Source organism: Miscanthus floridulus, chromosome 12, assembly GCF_019320115.1.
Source record: "Miscanthus floridulus cultivar M001 chromosome 12, ASM1932011v1, whole genome shotgun sequence".
NCBI classification, from domain to species: domain Eukaryota; kingdom Viridiplantae; phylum Streptophyta; class Magnoliopsida; order Poales; family Poaceae; genus Miscanthus; species Miscanthus floridulus.
Window position 1 is genome coordinate 77,484,973 of NC_089591.1, and position 22,136 is coordinate 77,507,108.

At 45.4% G+C, this 22,136-nt stretch overlaps 2 protein-coding genes across 2 annotated transcripts; one reads left to right on the forward strand and one right to left on the reverse strand.

Annotated features, from left to right (window-relative positions):
• The first annotated feature begins 3,842 nt into the window (after positions 1-3,842).
• On the forward strand, positions 3,843-5,545 carry LOC136496982 (protein IRX15-LIKE-like). The gene has a single exon (XM_066492765.1). The coding sequence runs from the start codon at positions 4,174-4,176 to the stop codon at positions 5,152-5,154; it is 981 nt and encodes a 326-aa protein (XP_066348862.1). The 5' UTR covers positions 3,843-4,173; the 3' UTR covers positions 5,155-5,545.
• Positions 5,546-16,633: 11,088 nt separating this feature from the next.
• Positions 16,634-20,801, reverse strand: LOC136497757 (oryzain alpha chain-like). The gene is made up of 5 exons (XM_066493612.1): positions 20,242-20,801; positions 18,604-18,839; positions 18,374-18,514; positions 17,173-17,622; positions 16,634-17,068 (listed from the first exon to the last, which is right to left on the reverse strand). Exons 1-5 carry the CDS (start codon positions 20,699-20,701, stop codon positions 16,964-16,966), a joined length of 1,392 nt encoding a protein of 463 aa, XP_066349709.1. The 5' UTR covers positions 20,702-20,801; the 3' UTR covers positions 16,634-16,963.
• Between the last annotated feature and the right edge of the window lie 1,335 nt (positions 20,802-22,136).

Sequence of the window (22,136 nt, forward strand, 5' to 3'; positions counted from 1 at the left end):
CTTATTTCGGTTTATTCTTTCTCACAGAAACACTATTAAATCAGTCGAAATGCCACCAGCAGAACACGGCCTGCAACACCTATTCGTTAGGTTCCTTTATCCTTCCAAGTTATTTCTTGTGCAAATAACATAGCCTTTGTTGCCTCAACGTCAAACAACAAAGCGCGTTCGCCAGTCGCCGTGGTAGCATGGTACGTGTGGCCACACAACTCGGCTCCATCTGTTCCCCCCATAGTTCTAGCTTCCTTGTTTGGGCCCCTCCCTCCGTCTTGTGCCATGCCATGATGAACCGTGGAACAACACTTTTTTTCTAAGCAGTTTGGCAATCCACTGCTGTGCCCTTGGCACGTGTTTCCAGCTCAGAGTCCTCTTTTATTTAGAAAAAAAGAAACATTGTCTTGCCAGTTGATCAAAGACATATTCCGTCAATCACTCTTGGTTGCTTCTCTCTTGCCCCGAAGAACCGCGTAGCACGTGATCATTTGCAGAAATTGTTTTAAATAATTTTTTTAAATGATAATTGCAAATCTAGAAGTTGTTATTCATTTATTGTAGCTGTCGGCCACTGGACGACCGACAGGACCCTGTCGGCCGTTGGAAGGCCTACAGGTCCAATGTCAGCATGTCAGCAGCCGATAAGGCTCAAGTGACAGCCGACGCCGACCTGTCAGCGCCGACGGCAGCCCTGCCGGCCGCTGGAGGGCCGACATGTCCTGTCGGCTTTTGGTCAGCCGACATGCCCCTCGACAACACAGCACCCGACTACACTATTTTTATATTGTCTTAGTAGTCAATACCTTTCTCCAACATAATCATTACCACGCAAACAACTTTACCACTTTTCGAGTGGCACTAAAAATATTTGATCTCCTTTTTCCGGACATATAACATACACCATAACTTAGAGAATCTTACAAACTTAGAGAATCTTACAAACCCTAATCTACAACTAAAACTAACCCTAAAACTACACTAACTAATCTAATTAACTAAACTAACTAAATATACTAAGTAATCTAACTAAACTAAATTAAACTAACTAAAAAAACAAAATCAAACTAAACTAACCCTAACCCTAAAACAAACCTTAATCTACAACTAAAACTGACCCTAAAAAAGACCATAAAACTAAACTAACTAACTAATCTAATTAACTAAACTAACTAAATATACTAAGGCCTCGTTTGGCAGGGCTTCACTTCACTAGTGAAGCCATTTTTTTTTGCTTCAGCTCCACGAACAGTTCCACCGGTGGAGCTGAAGCGGTTTTGGTAAATCGTTTGGCAAAATGGCTTCCCTGTGAGAGCATGTTTTTAGGGGCCTGGAGGAGGAGCCGGGAGAAGCCACTTTTTTTTTGGCTCCATCCCACCCCAAATCATTGTGAGAGCATGTTTTTAGAGGCTTCACAAGTGAAGCTATTTTACTTTACCCCGTTTGGTAGAAAACGGCTCCTGAAGCCGGTGGAAAAGCCCTGCCAAACGGGGCCTAAGTAATCTAACTAAACTAAATTAAACTAACTAAAAAAACTAAACTAACCCTAACCCTAAAACAAACCCTAATCTACAACTAAACTAACCCTAAAACTAAACTAACTAACTAATCTAATTAACTAAACTAACTAATAAAGTAACTAAAAATGAAATCTAAATTAAAAAAAACTTACCTTCACATCCGCCGCCGAGCAGACGGCGGCGAGCAGCCCGCGGGCCGGGTGGGGGGTGCCGGCGCCTGCGAGGGGGAGAGAGCGCGCGTGGGGGCTTGATGTTTTAGCATGCCCTGTTCGCTTGGCTGATAAGCCATGGTTGAAAGCATTGCTGGCTGATTTGTTGTTTGAGAAAAATACTGTTTGTTGACTGAAAAAATATGGCTTTATAAGGCAAGCGAACAGGGCGAACAATGGAGCTGCACTTGGCACTGACCTGTGTTGCTGTTACTGCTGTTGTTCATGTCCTTAACAGGCAGCAGCAATTTTTTTTGCTAATTTTCCCACTGGGCAGTTCCACAAAGAAACGACTGAAGAACGTTGCGGGTCAAAAAATAAACCTTTGATCATCTGGAAAGGAAGGAAAGCGACGATGCAACCAACTCTAAGCTAGCACTAACAATTCACTATGAGTGAGTCATTACTCATTCCCCTGTTTCCCCGTACGTCGTCCGTTGCTTGATCGTGCGGCAAACCGGCAAGCATGTGATTCAAATCGTAGCACCTGCTGGACCTGGACCACGGCCTAGAGAATTCATGTCTATTCTTTAATGCATGTGATGGAATAGTGCCGCCTGAATCCACATGTGATTGAGCACCTGCTTAATGACTAGCGTGTGGAAGCAGCAGCAGCGATCGGATCAGCGGCGCAAGTAAGTAGTTATGCTTTGCTGGGCCTTTCGGGCTTGCCGGCCCAACTTCAGCGAAGGCAAGGCCTGTTCTAGAATGCGGCCTGTTGGACCATGAGATTCCTCGGCTTTTCCCTGGCCGTCACGGCGAAGTCCGGAAGCACGCACGGGCACGGCACATGATTTTGAAATGTAGTCCACGGGAATTTTGAACGTTACATAATCCCAAAGCAGATATGGCCTATGGAGCTCTGCGGCGAAGTGTTGGAAGATTTATCTGCAGGGGTTAGCACTGCAATCGTCTGAACGTCAGCTGAGAAATGACTGCTCAATTGGACTGTTTGTCGTCTGAACTTCAACAGATCATGGCATCTTGGCTTTGCACGGATCACAAGTCCAAATCCATTCAGAACCAAATCTCTTTATACATTCTAACAGACGGAGGAGCACCTAGTAAAAGGAAGGAAATGTGCTTTGAAAATGTAAATTCCTTCTGCGTTTTTCTGCCGTTTACGTGGTCCAAATGAATCAGCTAATGATATATTTGTTCTGGTTGTTCTCTTCCGAGTTTTGCACGGTGCTATCTCATCAGAGACACAATTGGGTGGGATGGGTCCCCTACCTCTTGTGCTGAGTGCTTAACTCCTGGCAAAGTTGGCTTTCTAAATTCTAATTACCTGGGGACACAAGGATGAATTAGTTTGTTCATATTTGCAGGTTCCTCATGCGTGCATGGGGCATCTGGAATATTTGCAGCGAGATTGACATTGAAAGGAAGTTCCTTGAAATTCTCCGGCTGAAGTGCTCTTATTTGGCATCTATTCTAGGCAGAAATGGAGCATCATCCTTCTCAAAGAAAAAGACCGGGGGGAATTTCAAGCCTCAGTGATGAAGACACTGACTTGGCGGAGCTGAGTCCACACCTAGCATCATCCTGCTTTCAGACGGACGTTGGGTAGGTTTGATGTAGTAATTGGACACCTGTTTCTTTTGTCTTGGTCCCGCTCTCCTACAGCCACATGTACGTCGGACTGGATCCACATGCTTTCCATAAAAGCAAACATCTTTTCTTTAAAAGAGAAAAACAAAAACGAAAACGAAAAGAAAAGAAAAGAAAAGGACCAGGCGCCGACGCCTCTCATCTTGTAATACCTCTATAAAATATTAGTTTCAGAGTTATCAAAATAATACATTTCATGACTAATTTAATGATACTAACATTAACCATCAAAAATATTAGTTTTAGTTTTTTTAATATGTTTGTTGAATCTGAAGCTGATTGACTCATCGACCGAAAACTACATTTTTTTAACATTAATGCTTGAGTGAGTAGTGGGCAGTCATCGTGGGGGCGTGGGGCACCTGCGTTCCATCTCCATAATTCCATACCACCGCCATAACCATGACTCCATGCGTCTCGCAGACTCGCACGACGTACTCCTGTTTACAGGCGACAGGACCACTGTACATCCTCCAGAAGTTGATTTGATTTGATCCGCACCGCACGAACAACGTGCCGGTAGATGGTTTCTTTAAAGTTGTACTTAGCCAACAAACGAGGCAAGCACCGGGCAACAACAGCTGCTAATCAGCCGCTGACACCATAATTACGACGCCCTCTTTCCTTCGTCGTCCTCCGCTGCCTTGGTGGCTCGTTCCTGCTCCTCCTTACTCTACCTGACCAGCTCCCCAGCTGGGACAGAGTCCACGACGACGACCTTTCTTTCCCCCCTCTGCCTGTCTCCGGATCCTCCCCTGCGCGCTCCAGAAAAATCAGATCGACCGAGTCGCCGTGAAGCCGCCGAGAGAGCACAGAGCAAAACAGCGAGCGACGCAGGCAGCATGAAGTCTATGGGCACCCGCGACAAGCTCGCGGCGGCGTCGGGCCACCGCCGCGTCCTCTTCGTCGTCTTCGCCTTCTGCTTCGCCTTCGCCACCTTCCTCACCTTCCTCCACACCACCTCCCACTTCACGACCGCGCCGAGCTCCGGCTCCGCCACGGGGTCCGCCGCGGCCTCAACCACCACCTCCGTCTCCAGCGGCAACAGCGGCGGCCAAGCAGGGTCCGAGTCCGGGCTGCCGCTGCCGGTGTTCGAGGCGCTGGTCCACTTCGCGTCGATCTCGAACGCGACGCACCGGATGTCGGACACGGACATCCGCGCCATCTCCGCGGTCCTCCGCGCGCGCGCGCCCTGCAACCTGCTGGTGTTCGGGCTGGGCGCGGAGTCCCCGCTGTGGCTGGCGCTGAACCACGGCGGGCGGACCGTGTTCCTGGAGGAGAACGAGTTCTACGTCAAGTACCTGGAGCCGCGGCACCCGGGGATGGAGGCGTACGACGTGTCCTACACCACCAAGGTGCGGGACTTCCGGGACCTGCTGGCTGCGGCGCGGGCGGCGCGGCGGAAGGAGTGCCGCCCCGTGCAGAACCTGCTCTTCTCCGAGTGCCGCCTCGCCATCAACGACCTGCCCAACGACCTCTACGACGTGCCCTGGGACGTGGTGCTCATCGACGGGCCGTCCGGGTGGAACCCCAACTCGCCCGGCCGGATGCCATCCATCTTCACCACCGCCGTGCTAGCGCGCTCCGGCGCCACCGCCGCCAAGGGCCGCCCCACCGACGTGCTGGTGCACGACTTCCAGTTCGAGGTGGAGCAGGTGCTCAGCAGGGAGTTTCTGTGCGACGAGAACCGCGTCGCCGGCAGCGGCACCCCGTCGCTCGGCCACTTCGTCATCCAAGGGGGCGGGGCCGGCGACGCCTTCTGCGCCGGACAGGAGGACGCTGGCTCGTCGGGGGAGAAGACGCGCCGCCGCCGCCGCAAGTAAATTTTACTTGTCAGTCTCTTTTGCCACGGAGACGGAAAAGTATAGCCGCCAGCCACCTCCCTTCCTGGCTACGCTAGCTAATCTTCTGCGCTCCTCCTCACCCAGCTGTTTTTTTTTTTTGTAATTTTTTCTTGCATATATACGTATGTTTGTTGTTTTGTTACTGGGGGCTAGAACTGTACGAACAACCCTGGTCATATGATTGCCTCCATCACCCCAAAAAAAAAAAGGAAAAAAGAAAAGGAGACGAGACGAGAAGTGATGTAGCAACAACCCTGAAAATATATATACTAGCTAGGAGCTTTACACATCACTCTTCACATTACATTGACAGAGAAAAGGATGTGACCATGCAATGGCAAATCTGACGGTTTGTACGAACGATTTGGTAGCTGCTTGCTGCTGTTGGTGCCTTGGTGGTGGCGGTGAGACGGCGATTGCCGAACGGGATCCAGGTCCAGGATGAACAAGGAACGAGCAACGGAGTTGGATCTCGTCTCAGTCCAGTGGCTTTTCTTTTCCCCCCGTCCGGTTGCGATCGCCAGGCGGTAAAGCGGCTTCTTCGTCTCACTCGCCCGCCCCGATCTGATGCGCTGCGCTGCGCATGTGTTGGTTCGTTTGGGATCAGCGAGCATCGTCGCATCGGTGATGAGTCACCAGGGATCTGTGACGCCCGCGCGCCGCTCGCTTGTTGTCCGTGCGGCCGCCGGCGGTTTCGTTAAAAGTTGGCCGTCTTTTTACAGCAACGTGCATGTGATCGGACCGCCCAACCACTCGTGCTCATCGGCTCATCCCTTGCCTGCCTGAAATGGGGAACCTGTGTCGCCGAAGCGGCCACGAGCTGACACCGACCCCCCACTCTACTCCTTCCTCTTGCGTCCTGTGGTCTTGCCTACCCTCGCACAGCCACAGTCGCACGCTCTGACGAAAACAAGCGAAACTGGCATCGCACGTTAACGCCGACCAAGCGTTAAAGGACCTTTTCGAGCTTGATGACCACGTCGTGCCCTGTTCTGCATTGCTTGTCTCAGATCAGATGTGCTGCTGCTTGTCTCCTCCCGTGTGCCGTCTGCCGTGGCTAACTGGCTATGGCCTAAGGCTAGGTTTTCTCCTATCCTATGGTTGTAGGATTAGACTGGCTCGAACAACTCGTATAGGACAATTATAATTTGGATAATGGCACGGCGTTACAGGCTGCCCCACCGGCGGCCACCCATTTGGTGCTGGTGACTCTTTTAGGCAAGCTCGGCCCGGTGAGTCGGCGACATTCCAACTAACCTCTCCAACTCCAACGCCTAACGTCGACAGTTTTCTGCCTACCTGGTTAAGAAATGGAATTGAGAATTCCGTAGTAGTGACAGAGGTCAGAAACTACCGGCCTATGATAACCGAGTTTGTTGGATGGCCAAATTCTTACACAAAGTACGTGATGTGTACTAGTGTTAATGTGTTATGAAGATGATTTCAGTGTAGAGGATTAACTAGTACTGCCTCTGTCATTAAAGATATATAATTATAATTCTGTCTTTACTCAAATTATTTAAAGTTTAACCAAATTTATAAAAAAAACATCGCTATTGAAATATATTACATGAAAAAAAATTAATAACAGTATTTGACATCACAAATATCGATACTTTACATATATAGTATAAATTTAATCAAACTTAACATGCTTTAACTCACTATTATTTTTAAAACTATAATCATTTATTGATGGAGTGAGTACTCTTGTGCCATTAATAACCAATATACAATATACACCGTTCATATTCGTCGTTACCGGCTGAGTTTCCCATTTACAAGTTTGCAGACGCGCACAAAAAAACCCAGTTTCATTTAGAAATGGACGTGCCCGATTTGTGCGGACATGGGACAAAGTACCGCTACCACCACGTTTTACTGCATCCAGGTTGTCAGTCTTGAACAGTTAACTCGGTCATGTTCGGCATGCGTACCGAGCTCAATTTTCAGCTTCATTTGGTCAGGAAGCACCACATCATGAACTTGTGTAGTACAACTATCACAACAGGTACCCCATTAAATGGATTTAGGGCCTGTTTGGTTCACCTAGTAGCTACTAAATTTAGTAGCTTTTAGTCACTTTAGTAACTTTTCAACCAAACACTACGACTAAAAGCTACTAAAAGGGCTTTAGTCATCTCTAGTAACTCTGGAGTTACTAAAAGTGACTAAACCGTTTAGTAGCTCCTAAAGTTTAGTAGCTCGAACCAAACACCCTCTTAGTCCGTCTTCAGCTGGCCCTTTTTTTTTTTGGCTGAACTGCAGCTATGGCTAAATCATCCAACCAATAAGCTACAGCCGGCAGCAGCAGCCAGCCAGCTGGTGATCAGAACCAAGATTCAAATGACAGTCAAGCAATTCAAATTTTGGCACCAACCCAACATAAATACAAAAGTTGGCGCCAAATGACAACCAAGTCAAACAACAGTAAATGACAGTTCCAACACACAACCTCCACTAGCATTTTCTTAAGAGCTACTAACAGTGGATTAGAACTACAAATCACTATTACATTACACCTAAGAGGTCCATACAAGCTATTACAATTACAGACCCATACAGAGTTCTGAATTACATGTACAGACATCACATACTACATAGGTCCAAAGTCGTGCAGTGCAAATTACAGTACCATTACAACATTATCTACATAGGCGTGACTGGAACATGTACAAAAATTGTAACCATTCAAGCAAGCTACACATTGGAGAACAAGAAGAAGAGAGGCATATACCAAAACCTCCATCTGCACCCTTCTCTTTGTGCCATCGTCAACTCTAACCACACCATGGTCTTACTACTACACCGTCACCTGCATTATCACGCAATCGAATAGCAATGAAATCTGTGCACATATATTGTTGAACTTGTATCACAACTTCAACAATGCAACACCCGAAATTGCCATACCTGCCAACTACCCTATCAAGATACCAAAGGCGATCCAATCTCGCACATCAGACATATCATCACTAGCATTTCCTGCCACCTATGCGCCGGCGTCGTAATCTGCATCTCTTTGGCAGATCCTCTATGAAGCCCTTCCTTCGTCGTGTTCCAACTCCCAATTGTGCAGCGCAAAGCATGCAATGATAAGCTTTGTTTGCTTTGCTCTCTCAAAATACGAATCTAGGGTGAGAATGTGCCACTTGCCTTTGAGTCGCCCAAATGCCCGTTCGATGACATTGCGCATACTTGAATGCCGGAAGTTAAATTGCTCCCCATAACCTGTAGGAGTTGCGCTGTCCCTGAACTCATCAAGATGGTACCTTGCATTTCGATAAGGGCCCAAATATTCCTTTTTCACAGCGTATCCCGAGTCGACCAAATAGTACTTTCCTGCAAAACAACATATATCTCCTACATTACTTACACACATATCACAGCAAGTATCCAAGTAATCACGTACAGCTAAAAAGCTAACCTTCTAGTGGGTGCGGATAAGTTGGTGTCTCCAAACACTCTGTCAGCACCGACATGTCATGACTGGCCCCCGCCCTCCCCGCACCGAAATATGTGAACCGCATGCCCATGTCGCATATGGCTAACACATTGTAGCTTGTATAGCCTTTCCTATTTATGAAGTCCAATTTTGACTGACGACTAACAAGAGCTCAAATGTGAGTCCCATCTAGAGCCCCTATGCTCCCATCAAAGTAAGGTGCATACGGCAATAGGTCTCCATGTACTTTTCTAAAGTCCGAATCCTTGGGACAAATAACATACTGTGCCAATGAGAACATGCAATTCACAACATGACCCATCTTCCTACTGACTATGTCCAAGGACAGGTTAAATCTCTCCCTAACCTGTCTATACGGCTGTCGACATGCACAAATCTAGGCAAACATAGCTAAAGCTTCCCTGGACCCAAGTTCTTATGTACTTTTGATGTCATGATCTCTCACTGAGGTATCATGCAACCTAAGGAATGTGTCCGGATACATACAGAAGTTGTCATAGCACTTAAGTTGGTTGCGCAAATTCAATTCAACCCATTGCGCACCTGTGGGCTCGGGCAAAGGGATATGAGGATTCACGTGAACAGATTCATTAGCATGCAGCGCCTCTGCATACGCTGCAACCGCGGCTCCAAGCGCCGCCAACTGGAGAACGACATAGTTGTCATCACTTGAACTATCGTTCTCGCTGCAGTCATCAATGCTGCGCATCCTGCAAAGATCAAATGAGTTAGTGACTTCTCAAATTAAACAGCAGCAACAGGCAGTTCTTCGACAACAAGAAATGGAAACGAGAAATTATTGTAGACAGTGGCTTCTGATCAGACAATTGCACTCTTCATAAACAAAATCCAAATGCTATAGAGAAAAGTATTTACATTTGAGCAGACAATTGCACCATCCTTATTCATTATGTACCAAACACAGTATACAAGCACTAGCAGTAGCTATTTTAATTTAATAAAGTAAAGGGCTATGCATTTATTTGGCTACTGCAATACTGCACCACCTCATTCAAGTAAAGATTTATGATGCCAGCCTATGATTTACAAACTACGCACAAGGTTGCCTTTTAAGGATGGTTCTATCATGGCCATATCTTATTTTATATACTGCAACTGATCAGCCCAAGCAGAAGCAGCCCATCAGCCAGCAACATAGCAGCCGAACACAACCTTAATCCATTGTAATTTTATATCTGTTTCTGTTATTGGCGAGAAGGGAACTAACCCAATGAGAATATATACAGATTGCTCGTGATCCAAGGACACTATACGTATATAAATTGTACACAATCATCTCCAGGCAATAATCAGTCATACGAATTATTAGTTTGCTGTGAAATAAGGACAATAGACTTTACATTTTTTCCCTGGAGAAAGAAAAAAATAAAAGTTGAGTTTGTTCGAACAAGGAAGGAGCCAGAAAGCAAGTCCAACTTTTCAATCATTCCTGTCAAGCTTAGCTTCAAGTCTTTAACGGTAGCTCGATCTTGATATGAGCGAAACCGAGTCAAATTCTCAGTCATAATTTTTGCTTATACGATCACTATTAAATAGTAAATGTTATATTATGGTAGTTTCGGTGTAGCTGAGCAAAACATTTGTTTCAGAAAAACAAACAAAGGAAGTTAGCGTCCAAAATTGTCTTCCAACCCTTACGACACTTGAAATTATTATGGTGGGCTATTACATATGTCGCGTTTACTAGTAATGATGGTGTGTCTAACGAAAAAACAAGCGAATGAAGTTAAGCAGCATTTAAGAGAGGAGCGTGTCAACTTAAACTTTTTCTCTGTGTTCGATAGGGTTTCCAATCACCTAATTTTCCAAGTTTGGTTCAACCTAACCTTTCCTTACCTGGTTAAATCCCTTGTAATGATGATATTAACATATCATGGAAAAGACTTTCAAGTCTAACTGTTTTGGGTAATCCACCAATAAAACCGGGAAAGTTTTCTTTGCCCCTAAGGGCATGTGCCCTTATGCGTGCGCGCCATTAGATGCGTGCTCGTGAGGGCACATGCCCTTAGGGGCAAATTTTTCGCGTTCCCAACAACCCTACTTGATTAGGAAGAAGCTTTGCTTCATTCCTAGATTGTTAAAGCTTTATGCTAAATCAAAGATGTCCATTTTGAATGAGTCTATAGAAAAATGTATTCATCTACAAATTTTACTATTATTACAAATTGAAGGCTCTTTTTTGAGCCTCCACTATCTCACGAGACAGCTGGAGAAAGACATAAAACCTAGAAATTATAAATAAAAAAACTAGCAAGGTGTCCCGCGCTAATAGCGCAGCTACACCCGTTAGTAATATCTCATTTAGTATTAAATTTTAATTTTATGAAAATATAAGTATTTTTACTTTTATAAAAGTTGTTCCCTTTAGGTAATTCAAAATTAAAATGGTATAAATTATTACAATGTGATTTAAGTCATATATAAGTATATTAGAAGAAATATAATTGTATTAGATATATACACAGATATATGTTTTTTTAATATGATATGGGGTTATCACTCCACGATAATATTTATTAATTGTATTAGATATTAGGGCTCCATCCAACATATATAGAATTTTAGATATGATTACCCTGGTGCTGTACATTTTTTCAGCCCCTCCCGCCCTTCTTTTAATACGTTGGTCTTGTCCGATAGTTCTGCTGTTGGATCTGCGTTGCCAACTCCTTTGGGCCCCGTTTAGTTCGCTGGTAGATTTGGCCGCCGCCGGAATCTGTAACACTGTAGTACACTGTAGCGTTTCGTTTGTATTGGGTAATAATTGTCCAATCGTTGACTAATTAGACTCAAAACGTTCGTCTCGTAAAGTACAATCAAACTGTGCAATTAGTTTTTTATTTCGTTAATATTTAGTACTCCATGCATGTACCGTAAATTTGATGTGACAGAGAATCTTCTTTTTGTATAGTACCAAAATTGGGAATTTGGTGGAACTAAACAAGGGTTTGCATTACTAGGCCTTGTTTAGATTGCAAATTTTTGCAATCTGGATACTGTAGCACGTTTCGTTTGTATTTGACAAACTTTGTCCGATCATGGACTAACTAGGCTCAAAAGATTCGTCTCGTGATTTACAACCAAATTGTGCAATTAGTTATTTTTTTACCTACATTTAATGCTCCATGCATGCGTCCAAAAATTGATGTGATAGAGAGAGAATGAAAAAACTTTGGAATTTTGAGATAATCTAAACAAGGCCCTAGTGACTAATCATCTTCGCTTATAGCCTGACCTTTTTGTATCCGTATTGACTGATGAAGTAGTTTTTAATCCGTTGTCCTTGGACTAACTGCTTCAGATGGATCTTTCAGCAGTTGAGGATTCATCCAATGTTGACGTTGGTTGTGTGATTGATGTTATGGCAGATACGAAAGCCGTCAGGGTTTCACTGCAACAGCAATCAAATGGCCCTGGCATTCGTACAGGAGAAGATGACAAAGTACCGCTACCACCACGCCTTGCTGCATTCAGCTTTACAGTCTTGAACAGTTAACTCGGTCCCGTTGGGCATGCGCACCGAGGCGAGCTCAGCGCCCAGTTGGTTTGGCTGGTAAACAGTGCTTTTTAAGCTCATAAATAATATTTTTCTCTCATAACAAATCAGTCAACAATACTTTTAATCATGGCTTATTAGTCAAGCGAACATGACATAGGGTGCTTGAATCATGATAAGTTTAGGAGGTGTCACATGGGGTGTCGCATGTGATGTTCGGATACTAATAAAAAAATAAATAGAATTCGTCAGTAATCCGTAAAATGAATTTATCAAGCCTAATTAACCCGCCATTAGCACATATTTACTGTAGCACCACATTATCAAATCATGGACTAATTAAGTTTAAAAAATTCGTCTCGTAAAACCGTCTCAATCTATGCATTTAGTTTAGTAAATAGTTTATATTTAATACTCCATGCATGTGTCAAACATTCAATGGGATAACGACTAAAGTCCACATCGTGAACTTGTGGTACTAAAATTGTCCTACTTTCACGACACGTATCCTATTAAATAGACCTAATCCAAAATGAGAATATATACAGATTGCTCGTGATCTAAGGAAACTATACAGTAGTATATACGTATATAAAGAGTACACATGGGATGATATAAAAATAGGAGGTATCAATGTGAAAGTACTTAGAGGTACTAAATAGACGGAGACAGTACCAAAATTAGATGAGATAAGTACCAAAATATGTGGGGGCAATTTATTTATTTATTTTTTATTTTTTCAGTTATGGAATTTTAGCATCATCGTTGAAGGGCAAGGATGGAATTTTCCATCCCATCCCTGTGAACCAATCGCTCGCATCTGAGTCCAATTATTCTTTCTCCCCTTTGCCTGCCGACGGCCGACGGCGCCGCCACTTTTGAGCCCCTACCGGCCGCCTGCAGGCTGCAGCTCGTGTCCATCGTGCCCCTATGCTGCAGCTTCATGGGTCAGGTTAAGCTGCGAAATCGCTGGCCCAGCCTCACTGACGCAGATAGGCGGCCTCGAGCGCGAAGATGAGAATGCGCCTCCACCGAGCGCACCGCGAGGCGGTTCGCGGGCTGGGGACACACCAGCACGCCGCACCTCCACGACCTACTCCCCTTCGAGGCGCCCTGCGTGCTCACCAATACGCTCGAGTTCAACGACAAGGACGGCAGGGAGGTCACGGCGACCTCGCACACGAAGAGCTGCTGCCTGTTGGAGCCGCCACTCAAAGCAACCGCCAACCGCAGGTTGGCCGCGTCGACTTGAGTAGCCTCGCGACGCGGATGCGAGCACCCTGTCCCTGATGCGGAGCTGGACGTCGTCGCCCGGGACGAGGTCCCGGACCAGCAGACCGGGAGCATCCGTGGGGAGCAAGGCCGCGTCTCGCAGCATGGCAGCGCCGTGGGACCGGATCGGCTGCAGCGCATCCAGCGCGCGCTCCGTGTTGGCCTCTTGCCAGACCCTGACGGCGGCGTTGACCACGAGCATGAGGAAGATGACAAGCTGCTCCATAAGATGGCGGCAGGATGCTACCGAACGGCGAGCGCACCCACGTTGCCGCCACCCCTCGCCGTCGGAACCGTCAGCGGGGCGCGAGCTCTGGTCACGGGCGGGGGTTGCGGCGGGATGCTATGCCTCGTCGTCCTTGTACGGCGAAGTGGACAGCGAATTTACAAAAAACACCCTCAATATTACAAATTATATTTAATAAATAATGTTTTATCAATTAGTTTAGTAAAAAATAGAAAAATTCAAAGCACCTGGAAGTACCGAGGTACTTTTCCAACCGTGGTAAAAGATCTATACGAACTATTAGTTTGGTGTGAAATAAGGACAATAGACTTTACATTCTTTTATTTACTCTGGAGAAAGAAAAAATAAAAGCCAGTTTCTTCGAACGCGGAAGGACGAAGGAGTTGTGACGCTTCCATGGGTCAACGAGTCATGATGATATCAGTAGGCATGGACTATAGTAAGCGCATGTGTCTGTCCGTGAGCTACTGAAAACAACACATGATTCTTTGGAGGGCCGGGTGTTCTGAACCGTATTTTAATGGAATCCCATCTGTGCCAACTTCGATAGATTTTATACTGTACAACACACAACTCCGTCCTTCCGCGTTCGAACAAACTGGCTTTTATTTTTTTCTTTCTCCAGGGTAAAAAGAATGTAAAGTATATTGTCCTTATTTCACACCAAACTAATAGTTCGCATGACTGATTACTGCCTGGAGATGATTATGTACTCTTTATACATGTATATACTCATATATATTAGTTTTATAATTAGTTTATATTTAATATTTTATGTATAAATCTAAATATTCGATAAACTTTTGCCCAAGGAAAGAAACACAGCCTACCTAGGAATAGCTGGAGGCTTCGGTGGTTATAGGATTGAACTCGAATACTAGGCCATATTTAGTTTCCATCAAACTCCTAATTTTATCACTATACAAAAAGAAGATTCCTTATCATATCAAACTTACGGTACATATATGGAGTACTAAATGTAGATGACATCTAAAACTAATTGCACAGTTTGGTTGAACTTTGCGAGACGAATCTTTTAAGCCTAATTAGTCAATGTTTGGACAATAAATTACAAATACAAACAAAATTGCTACAGTGTTTGCCGTCACATCAAACACTATACAAATGCCGATTCCGGCGCCAACTAAACGTGGCCCTACTCGATTAGCGAATAGCGATGCGAGTTTTAGCACTGTGCTCCTACTCTCTGCATGTTTGACGCGCATAAAATCGTCGTTCGTTCCTTGACTCTTGCAGTTGCAGGGTGCTTCTGCATCGTATCGTACCGACGAGATGGACAGCCTTGAGTCCGTTGTCAAGAACTGTAAACAACTGCATCACGGATCTGATCACATGGGATGGGATATCGTATCGAGAAAACTGCCAGCCCAGAAAACCGGCGCATGTTTGTAAGCGTGGAGTCAAAGACAATATTACTCTCCCGTTCGCGTGCCCTTAAACCCGACTTGATCCGCTTCTTTTTTTTTATCCGGAACAGTATTTTTCTCTCACAAATTCCTCCAGCATTCCTCCAAACCATCCAAATTCCTTCATAATTCCTCCCAGCGAACAGGCCCAATACAGAGTAGTACTCCATATGAATAGAATACCTAGGGTGTCACAGGCCAAATAAAGAACGTGGAACAGCTAATGCTCGCGGGCGCGAGCGCGCGAGCTCGCCGAGGGAATGGAACAACAAACGGCCTGTTCGTCGTTTGGCTCAAGTCATGGTTGTAAATACCGTTGGTTGATTTATTATGAGAAAAAATACTATTCGTTGGTTGAAAAAATTTGGCTTATAAGCCAAACGAACAGAACGAAAAATTGAGCGATTGTCACCACTTAATAGTTGAAGCGTTCATAGTGCACTCTATATACTCTTATAAAATTAAATTGCACTAGATGCTTTCTCTCTTCGTACAAAGTGTCCACATCATTTTTCACTAAGTATCCCACTAACTTCCAATTTTTTCATGCAAGCTATCCCTTATTAATTACAAAAAATGTCAATATCATCTCAATTATGTGCAATACTTTTAATCTCTAATCTATAACCATGTCATCCCTTATTAATTACAAAAAATATCCACACCATCTCTATTATGTGCAATACTTTTAATCTTTAGTCTATTAACGTAAATCCATTTATATATGCTATTTGTTTTATCATCTATTCTTCTATAATGTGATCAAATATTCTATTGGTCTTCTTTTACTAGCTTACTGATTTTTTTTACTAGATTCGATACAATAAAATAACATACAAGTCAAATTCATATATATACACACAATATACAGATTTATTTTTAAGAAAATCCTATGACAACGCGCGGGGTATACTTCTAGTTTTATTAATTCCTAATAACACCCAAGAATGTGGATACAACTATAAAAGAGAAATCCTAAAAAAGTTTAAACAATTGTGGCGTGTGCAGCAGATCAATCTGACTGGAGAGGGACGGGCGCCCGTGCGGCCGTGGAACAGAAAGACAGATATGGGCTTTCCATAAGGCCTGGCTCTACAAGGAAAAAAGAGTTAGAAAAGGCCTCAACACATATATGGGCTTTCCATAAGGCCTGGCTCTACAAGTAAAAAAGAGTTGGAAAAGGCCTCAACAGTTGGTTGGCCTCTTGGATTCGGGTAGTTCGTGCAGTCGTCCTGGTATCTGCTGCTTTGAATCGTAGTTCACTGATGCAACCTAAGCTAGAGTTATCAACACACAGCCGCACAGGTGAGGTGAGGGGGCCTGGCGCACAGAAACAAACGTACCAACGCCATGGACAAAGAACTGAAAGCACCAACGCCATGGACAAGGAACTGAAAGCACATACACATGATTAGCGTAACATCAAGCTGAGAACTGGGGCCGAGCAATCTATTCTCCACTTCGTCTCTAAAAGAGACTTTTCCCTGTGTGCCAGAGGATATCATCGACACATAATAGGGCGCGTCGAAGAAATGAATATAGCATAACATTGCTGATTGTTCCAATATCGATTTCCATTACATCAAATATCAATCACAGTTCTGCCGAACTGCGCCGAGGAGCTTAGCAGAGCTAGCTGAATTTTACATTGTATGCGAAAGCAAATTTGCCAGAGTTCCATAAACAACCGAACCCATTTTTTCAGGCTTATGTACAGGAGTACCTACTATAGGAATATAGGTAAACAGCGACCGCCGAGCCATGCTTTCAGTCATCGATGAGCGACCAGGTGATCATTTTGCATGCAGGGGCTCTAATCACCCTGGCTGCTGACGGCCTTAATGCCATGCTGCGTTTTCTCATGCGCTGCTCTTCATGCCATCGGCTGTGTTGCCAGAGAAAGCCCAGTGCGGCTTGGCCAGGGTGCGCTTCGTAGCCTTCACTGACAGTGGGCTGTTCTTGCCCTGTTCGTCAAGCAGCGAATTTGCCAGTTAGAATCAGATGAAATTTACAACGATTTCATAGCTAACTGAAGAAAAAAAGACAATGAAATGATCCGAGCATTTACCATGAGGCAGGTTCCCTGCTGTACGTTGCAGATGGGGTAGTCATGGGGGCAGCAGCTGTAGTGATCGTCACAGCAGGTGGCGCCCTCGAGCGGGCAGCAGCCCCAGGCGAAGCAGTACTTGCCATACTCGTAGATGCAGCAGCAGGTGGTGCTCTCAGGGCACGAGTAGTAGTTGTCGCAGACGCTGGGCTCTGGGGTGGGAGAAGGGGGGGTAGGGCCAGGGTTCGGGGGGTTGGCGCCCTCCTTCAGGGGGTACGATGGTTCAACAGCGATACCGCACTTGCCGCTAGACGCCTTGATGTTGCGCTCCATCCTGATGTAACCGGACTCGCCCCAGCTGCTGCCCCATGAGTTCTTAACGATCCAGTAGTCCTTGCCATTCTCTGTGCCATAGCCGACGGCCGTGACACCATGGTCCAACGCTGTTCCGCACTTTCCAGTGAAGATACCCTGAGACCAGGAAATGTTAGTCATCAGTACAAGGCAGATGATTCATGGAGTTGATGACACAAATAGTAACAACAACGAAGGATGAGATTAAAAAAAAGATGGAGTAGGTGTGGGTATCTGCAATTTTGTGGCCAATGCATTTGTCTGAAAAAGCCTATTTAACTTATGACAAGGGAAAACATTTTCAGAATCTTCTGCCCAGTTTTTGCTGGAAGTGGATGATAGCTCACACCACTCTTACCAAAGCACATCTTTCCGAAAGCCCTCACAAAAACACATCAAAACTGTGTACCATTAAAAATGCTTCACAAGAAGTGGCAGTATAGTCTTTGAGAAAAACAAAGGAGCATGATTCATGCAAAGTGGTGGGGCACCGAAGCACTATTGTATTGCAAAAGTTGCTAATATGTAGTCTGAATTGTACTAAACTAAGCCAGGGGTATGAACAAGGTATCATAATTGATGTAGCAGTTGCAACTTGCAGAGTGACAACAGAATCATTCCTTCTGGAGAAAATAATCTTGAGTAAAGCGATATGATGGGGACAATTTTAAAGCAATTAGGTGACTCAACCTAACATGTGCATGTCTTGTTCAAGGCAGATGGTCTTTATTTCTTTTACGGTGATGGAGATATAATCAACTAATCGCTACCTACTGATAGTCAAATACTAGATGATTCCATAAATTCATCTCTGAATTTAACCAAATGGTCCACAGATGAAATTAGCAGCAAGGTTAGTGTCAATTACCGAGCTGTAGAGCTGAAATGCACTGCCACTAGCCTCAATAGCAACACTGACGGGCTGGTTTGCAACTGCCTTCTGCAGACTCTTCTCACTGTTCACTGGTACATCTTCATAGCTGTCAATAGTAACAACCTTCGCGTTTTTCTGCAATGAACCCAACACACATAACCAGCAGTAAGAAAAAATGACGCTGGTCTTTGGAAAATCAAGGGAAACCATGAAGCCAAAAATACCTTGTTGGCATCACACCGGCCGTCCGTGCCCTTGTAAGGGTAATCTGCCTCCGTGTCGATTCCGCCATTGTTGATGATGAACTCAAACGCATAGTCCATCAGACCTCCATTGCACCCCTCGTTGTATGAAGTGTCACAGTCAACAAGCTCCTGCTCAGACAAGGAGATCAAGTCGCCCGTAACAATCTGGTTGATGCCTTCCACAGCTGCTATTGTTGAGAAAGCCCAGCAACTCCCTGGAAGAGATAAACATAGATCATATTTCAATGTCAATAACTCAATATGTCATCAATATCATTGTTTAGTCCTGCACATCAATTAAATTAAAAAAGGCAGCCAAATCAAAAGAGTGAAAGCTACCCACAATAGAGTGGAAAATATCTTTATGGGCGTAGCATATTTTATTTAAGAGAAGAATTTTGTGGTGATGAATAGGATGCCGAGGGGGAGAGGCGACCAATAGGAACGTGAAACGGTCACAAGAGCCGTGATGAAAGTCGTTTCCAAGAGGCTAATATCTGGAATCATGAAGTGAGCTTGTCCAGAGGAGAAAAGGAGCTTATTGGTCCAGCCACCTTGTCAGCTAGACAGCGACTGCTATTAGTGTAGTCATATTTTTTCTTGGTTGCGCCTTCCAGCAGGGGCACTGCCTCACTGGAGTTCACAAGGAGCAAGGTGATGTCCATGTTCTTTCCTTCTTCTTCTTTTTTTGATAAGAGGTGATGTCCGCCTACCCCAACTTGCTTGGGACTGAAATGCTACCGTTGTTGTTGTTGTTGTTGTTGTTGTTGATAAGAGGTGATGTCCATGTTCGATGAACCTACTTACATAGTATATGTCCCCTTTCATGCAAGACACAGGACCAAGTTATTGTAAATCAGATAAGAGCAAATGAGCAATATATATACAAATATAAGGAGGAAAATGGCTAGATAAGGTTTGCAAGTAAAAAATCTTATAAAATTAGGGCACGTTTAGTTGGCAAAATTTTTTGGTTTCGGCTACTGTAGCACTTTCGTTTGTATTTGGCAATTAGTGTCTAATTATGGACTAATTAGGTTCGAAAGTTTCGTCTCGTAATTCCTCACCCAACTGTGCAATTAGTTTTGTTTTTCGTCTATATTTAGTACTCCATGCATGTGCCGCAAGATTCGATGTGACACTTTGGTGTGAAATTTTTTGGAATCAAAACAAAGCTGTACCCAAAAAGAATAATTTTATTTTAAGTAGTTTTATTTGTTAGCGAATCTATCTATGGAGTTCGAATTCAAAAGCATAAGTACTAATCTATATGCGTGCCATCTCTGCAACCTCCCACCCATTTTGGGGGGCACGACTAACGAATTGCAGAAGCTGAAGCTTGCCGCTGAGCGTTGACCTTCAGGTAGAACCGTAGAAGAGACAAATCCCCTACTCTCTTTTTGTTCATGTGGATAAAATAAAAACTACTGCCAGTTGTGGTGAACAACAGAGTTTACAGTTTTTTCGGGCCAAAAAAAGAAAACACGCCCGAAGAACCTTCCCATGTTCTATCTAGAATTATTAAGCATATCAGCTATCAGAAGCAGGAAAGTAAAAAAAAGGGGGGGGGGGGGGGGGGGGGGGGGGGGGAGCGAAGATTGGTATATGGAAGCTTACCGCAGCTGCCCTGGTCCTTGACCTCCGCGACGGCGCCCTTGGTCCTCCAGTCGACGGACTCCGGCAGGCCCTCGTTGTCGGCGGCGTGGTACCTGGTGCTGAGCTTCCTCTCCCTCTGCGGCTTGGTCCTGACGCCGAGGTAGGTGGCGCGGTACTCCTCGTTGGTGAGGTCGGCGAAGCGGTTGAGGCCGAGGCGGAAGGAGTGGACGCCCGCGTCGGCGGCGGCGTTGTGCTCGTCGATGTAGCGGAGGTTGTCCCTGAACACCTGGTACCGCCTCTCCTCCTCGCCGATGGCGTTGTAGGTCCGGCCGTGCGTCGCCATCCACTCCGCGTACATCCGCCGCGTCTCCTCCTCGCTCCGCTCCCCGTAGGAGATGATCGACATGTCCGCCGCCGCGGCGAGCGACACGAGCAGCAGCAGCAGCAGCGCCGCCGCCAGCGATGTGGTGGAGGCGCCCATCTCCGCCGCGCTACAGGAAGTCTAGCTAGCTAGGGAGAGGAGGGCGCAGAGCAGATGGATGAGAGGATGACAGGATGCTGGAGGCCCTTCTTTTTCTTTCCGTGACGGGCTGGTATCGGGGTCGCTTTATACAAGTGGGGGCGGGGGAGTGGTGGGCCCAGATTCCGTGATACCTTTGGGTTTTTCTTTTTTTTTCCCCGTCGCTTGGATATTTTTAAAGTGTTGTTTAATTGGCTATTTTAAAGTGTTGTTTAATTCATTCACATTTTCTACGGAACCAGTCGCCAGTACTCCTACGACATTTTGGGTTGGTTTTTTATTGGTCGTGGAGGTGGCGCGGACGGGGACAGGTTGGATTGGATATTTGGATTGAAGGCGACCGATAATTTCTTTTTCTTTTTTTCGTGACGTGTTACTGTGAATGCGTGCAGTAGCCTACCTACCGGTCCAAATGGTAATCCCGGATTAGCTAGTTTTTTTTTAATCGAGACCATGTGCGAGGAGGAGGGGGGGGGGGGGGGGGGGGGGGGGGGGGGGTTGACGGGGTGGTAACGTGGAGGTGGATGATTTTGACTGGAATGCTCGGTGTACTCTTTATTACTGCATTGTTTGTTTAGTTTTAATCGGCGCCCGCCACAGCAGCCGCTGAGCGCTACGGTTTTTTTTAGTCATGAAACATTGTTTTTCTCTTCAGCATAAACATCAATAATTTTCAAATTTCAGCATAAGCGAGCATGATAATGTCAGTGGCCTGGATTAGCTGAACGACCTCCGGCAGGATGGGGAGTATCTTCTTGATCAGAGAAAGAAGACGACGCGCGCGTTACGGTTCCGTAATGGTTGGTACACGCCTCTTGCGTCCTGCATTGGCGCTCCTACTGAATGAACGAGCGATAGAAAAAATTCACGAGTGGAGAGCCGTGTTCTGGTATGGCACTGGCACGCAGTGGAAGTAGCTTGCACACATTTGAGATTTGAGAGTGCCCACGCACTGCCACCGGCAAAGTAGTAGGAGTAGTTGGCATGAACGGCGGGCAGGAGGGCCAAGTAGCAAGGAACCCAACGAGCAACGAGTGGACAGCGTGGTGTTGCTGGATGGACGGGGCAGGGTCGCAGGAGCAGAGCCGCAGACGGCAGTCGGGCAGGGCGAGGATTCCTCCACCGCCGTGGTCCAGTCCCGCCGTGGTCCTCCACCGCCCGCATGCTGTACGCCAGCTCGTAGGTCTCGTTTGAATCCTTGGATTCTGAGAATTTGGATAGAAAAAATTCTAAAATTCTAGTATCTTATCCAAATCATATAGATTTTAGAGGAATTTTAACTCATAAATTTTTTGAATGCCAAAATCTAATAAAATTATTGTGATTCCTTTTATTCGGATTCTCAAATCTCATGGGATCCAAACGGCACCCTAGTGATGTCGGTGTGTAGACATAA

Coding starts and splice junctions, on each gene's coding strand:
- LOC136497757 (XM_066493612.1), bottom strand. CDS start 20,701: ATGGGCGCCTCCACCACATCGCTGGCGGCGGCGCTGCTGCTGCTGCTG. Junction 18,515..18,603: donor GCCGGTGTGATGCCAACAAG/GTATTTTTGGCT, acceptor GGTTCATTGCAG/AAAAACGCGAAGGTTGTTAC. Junction 17,069..17,172: donor AGCAGGGAACCTGCCTCATG/GTAAATGCTCGG, acceptor CTTGACGAACAG/GGCAAGAACAGCCCACTGTC.
- LOC136496982 (XM_066492765.1), top strand. CDS start 4,174: ATGAAGTCTATGGGCACCCGCGACAAGCTCGCGGCGGCGTCGGGCCAC.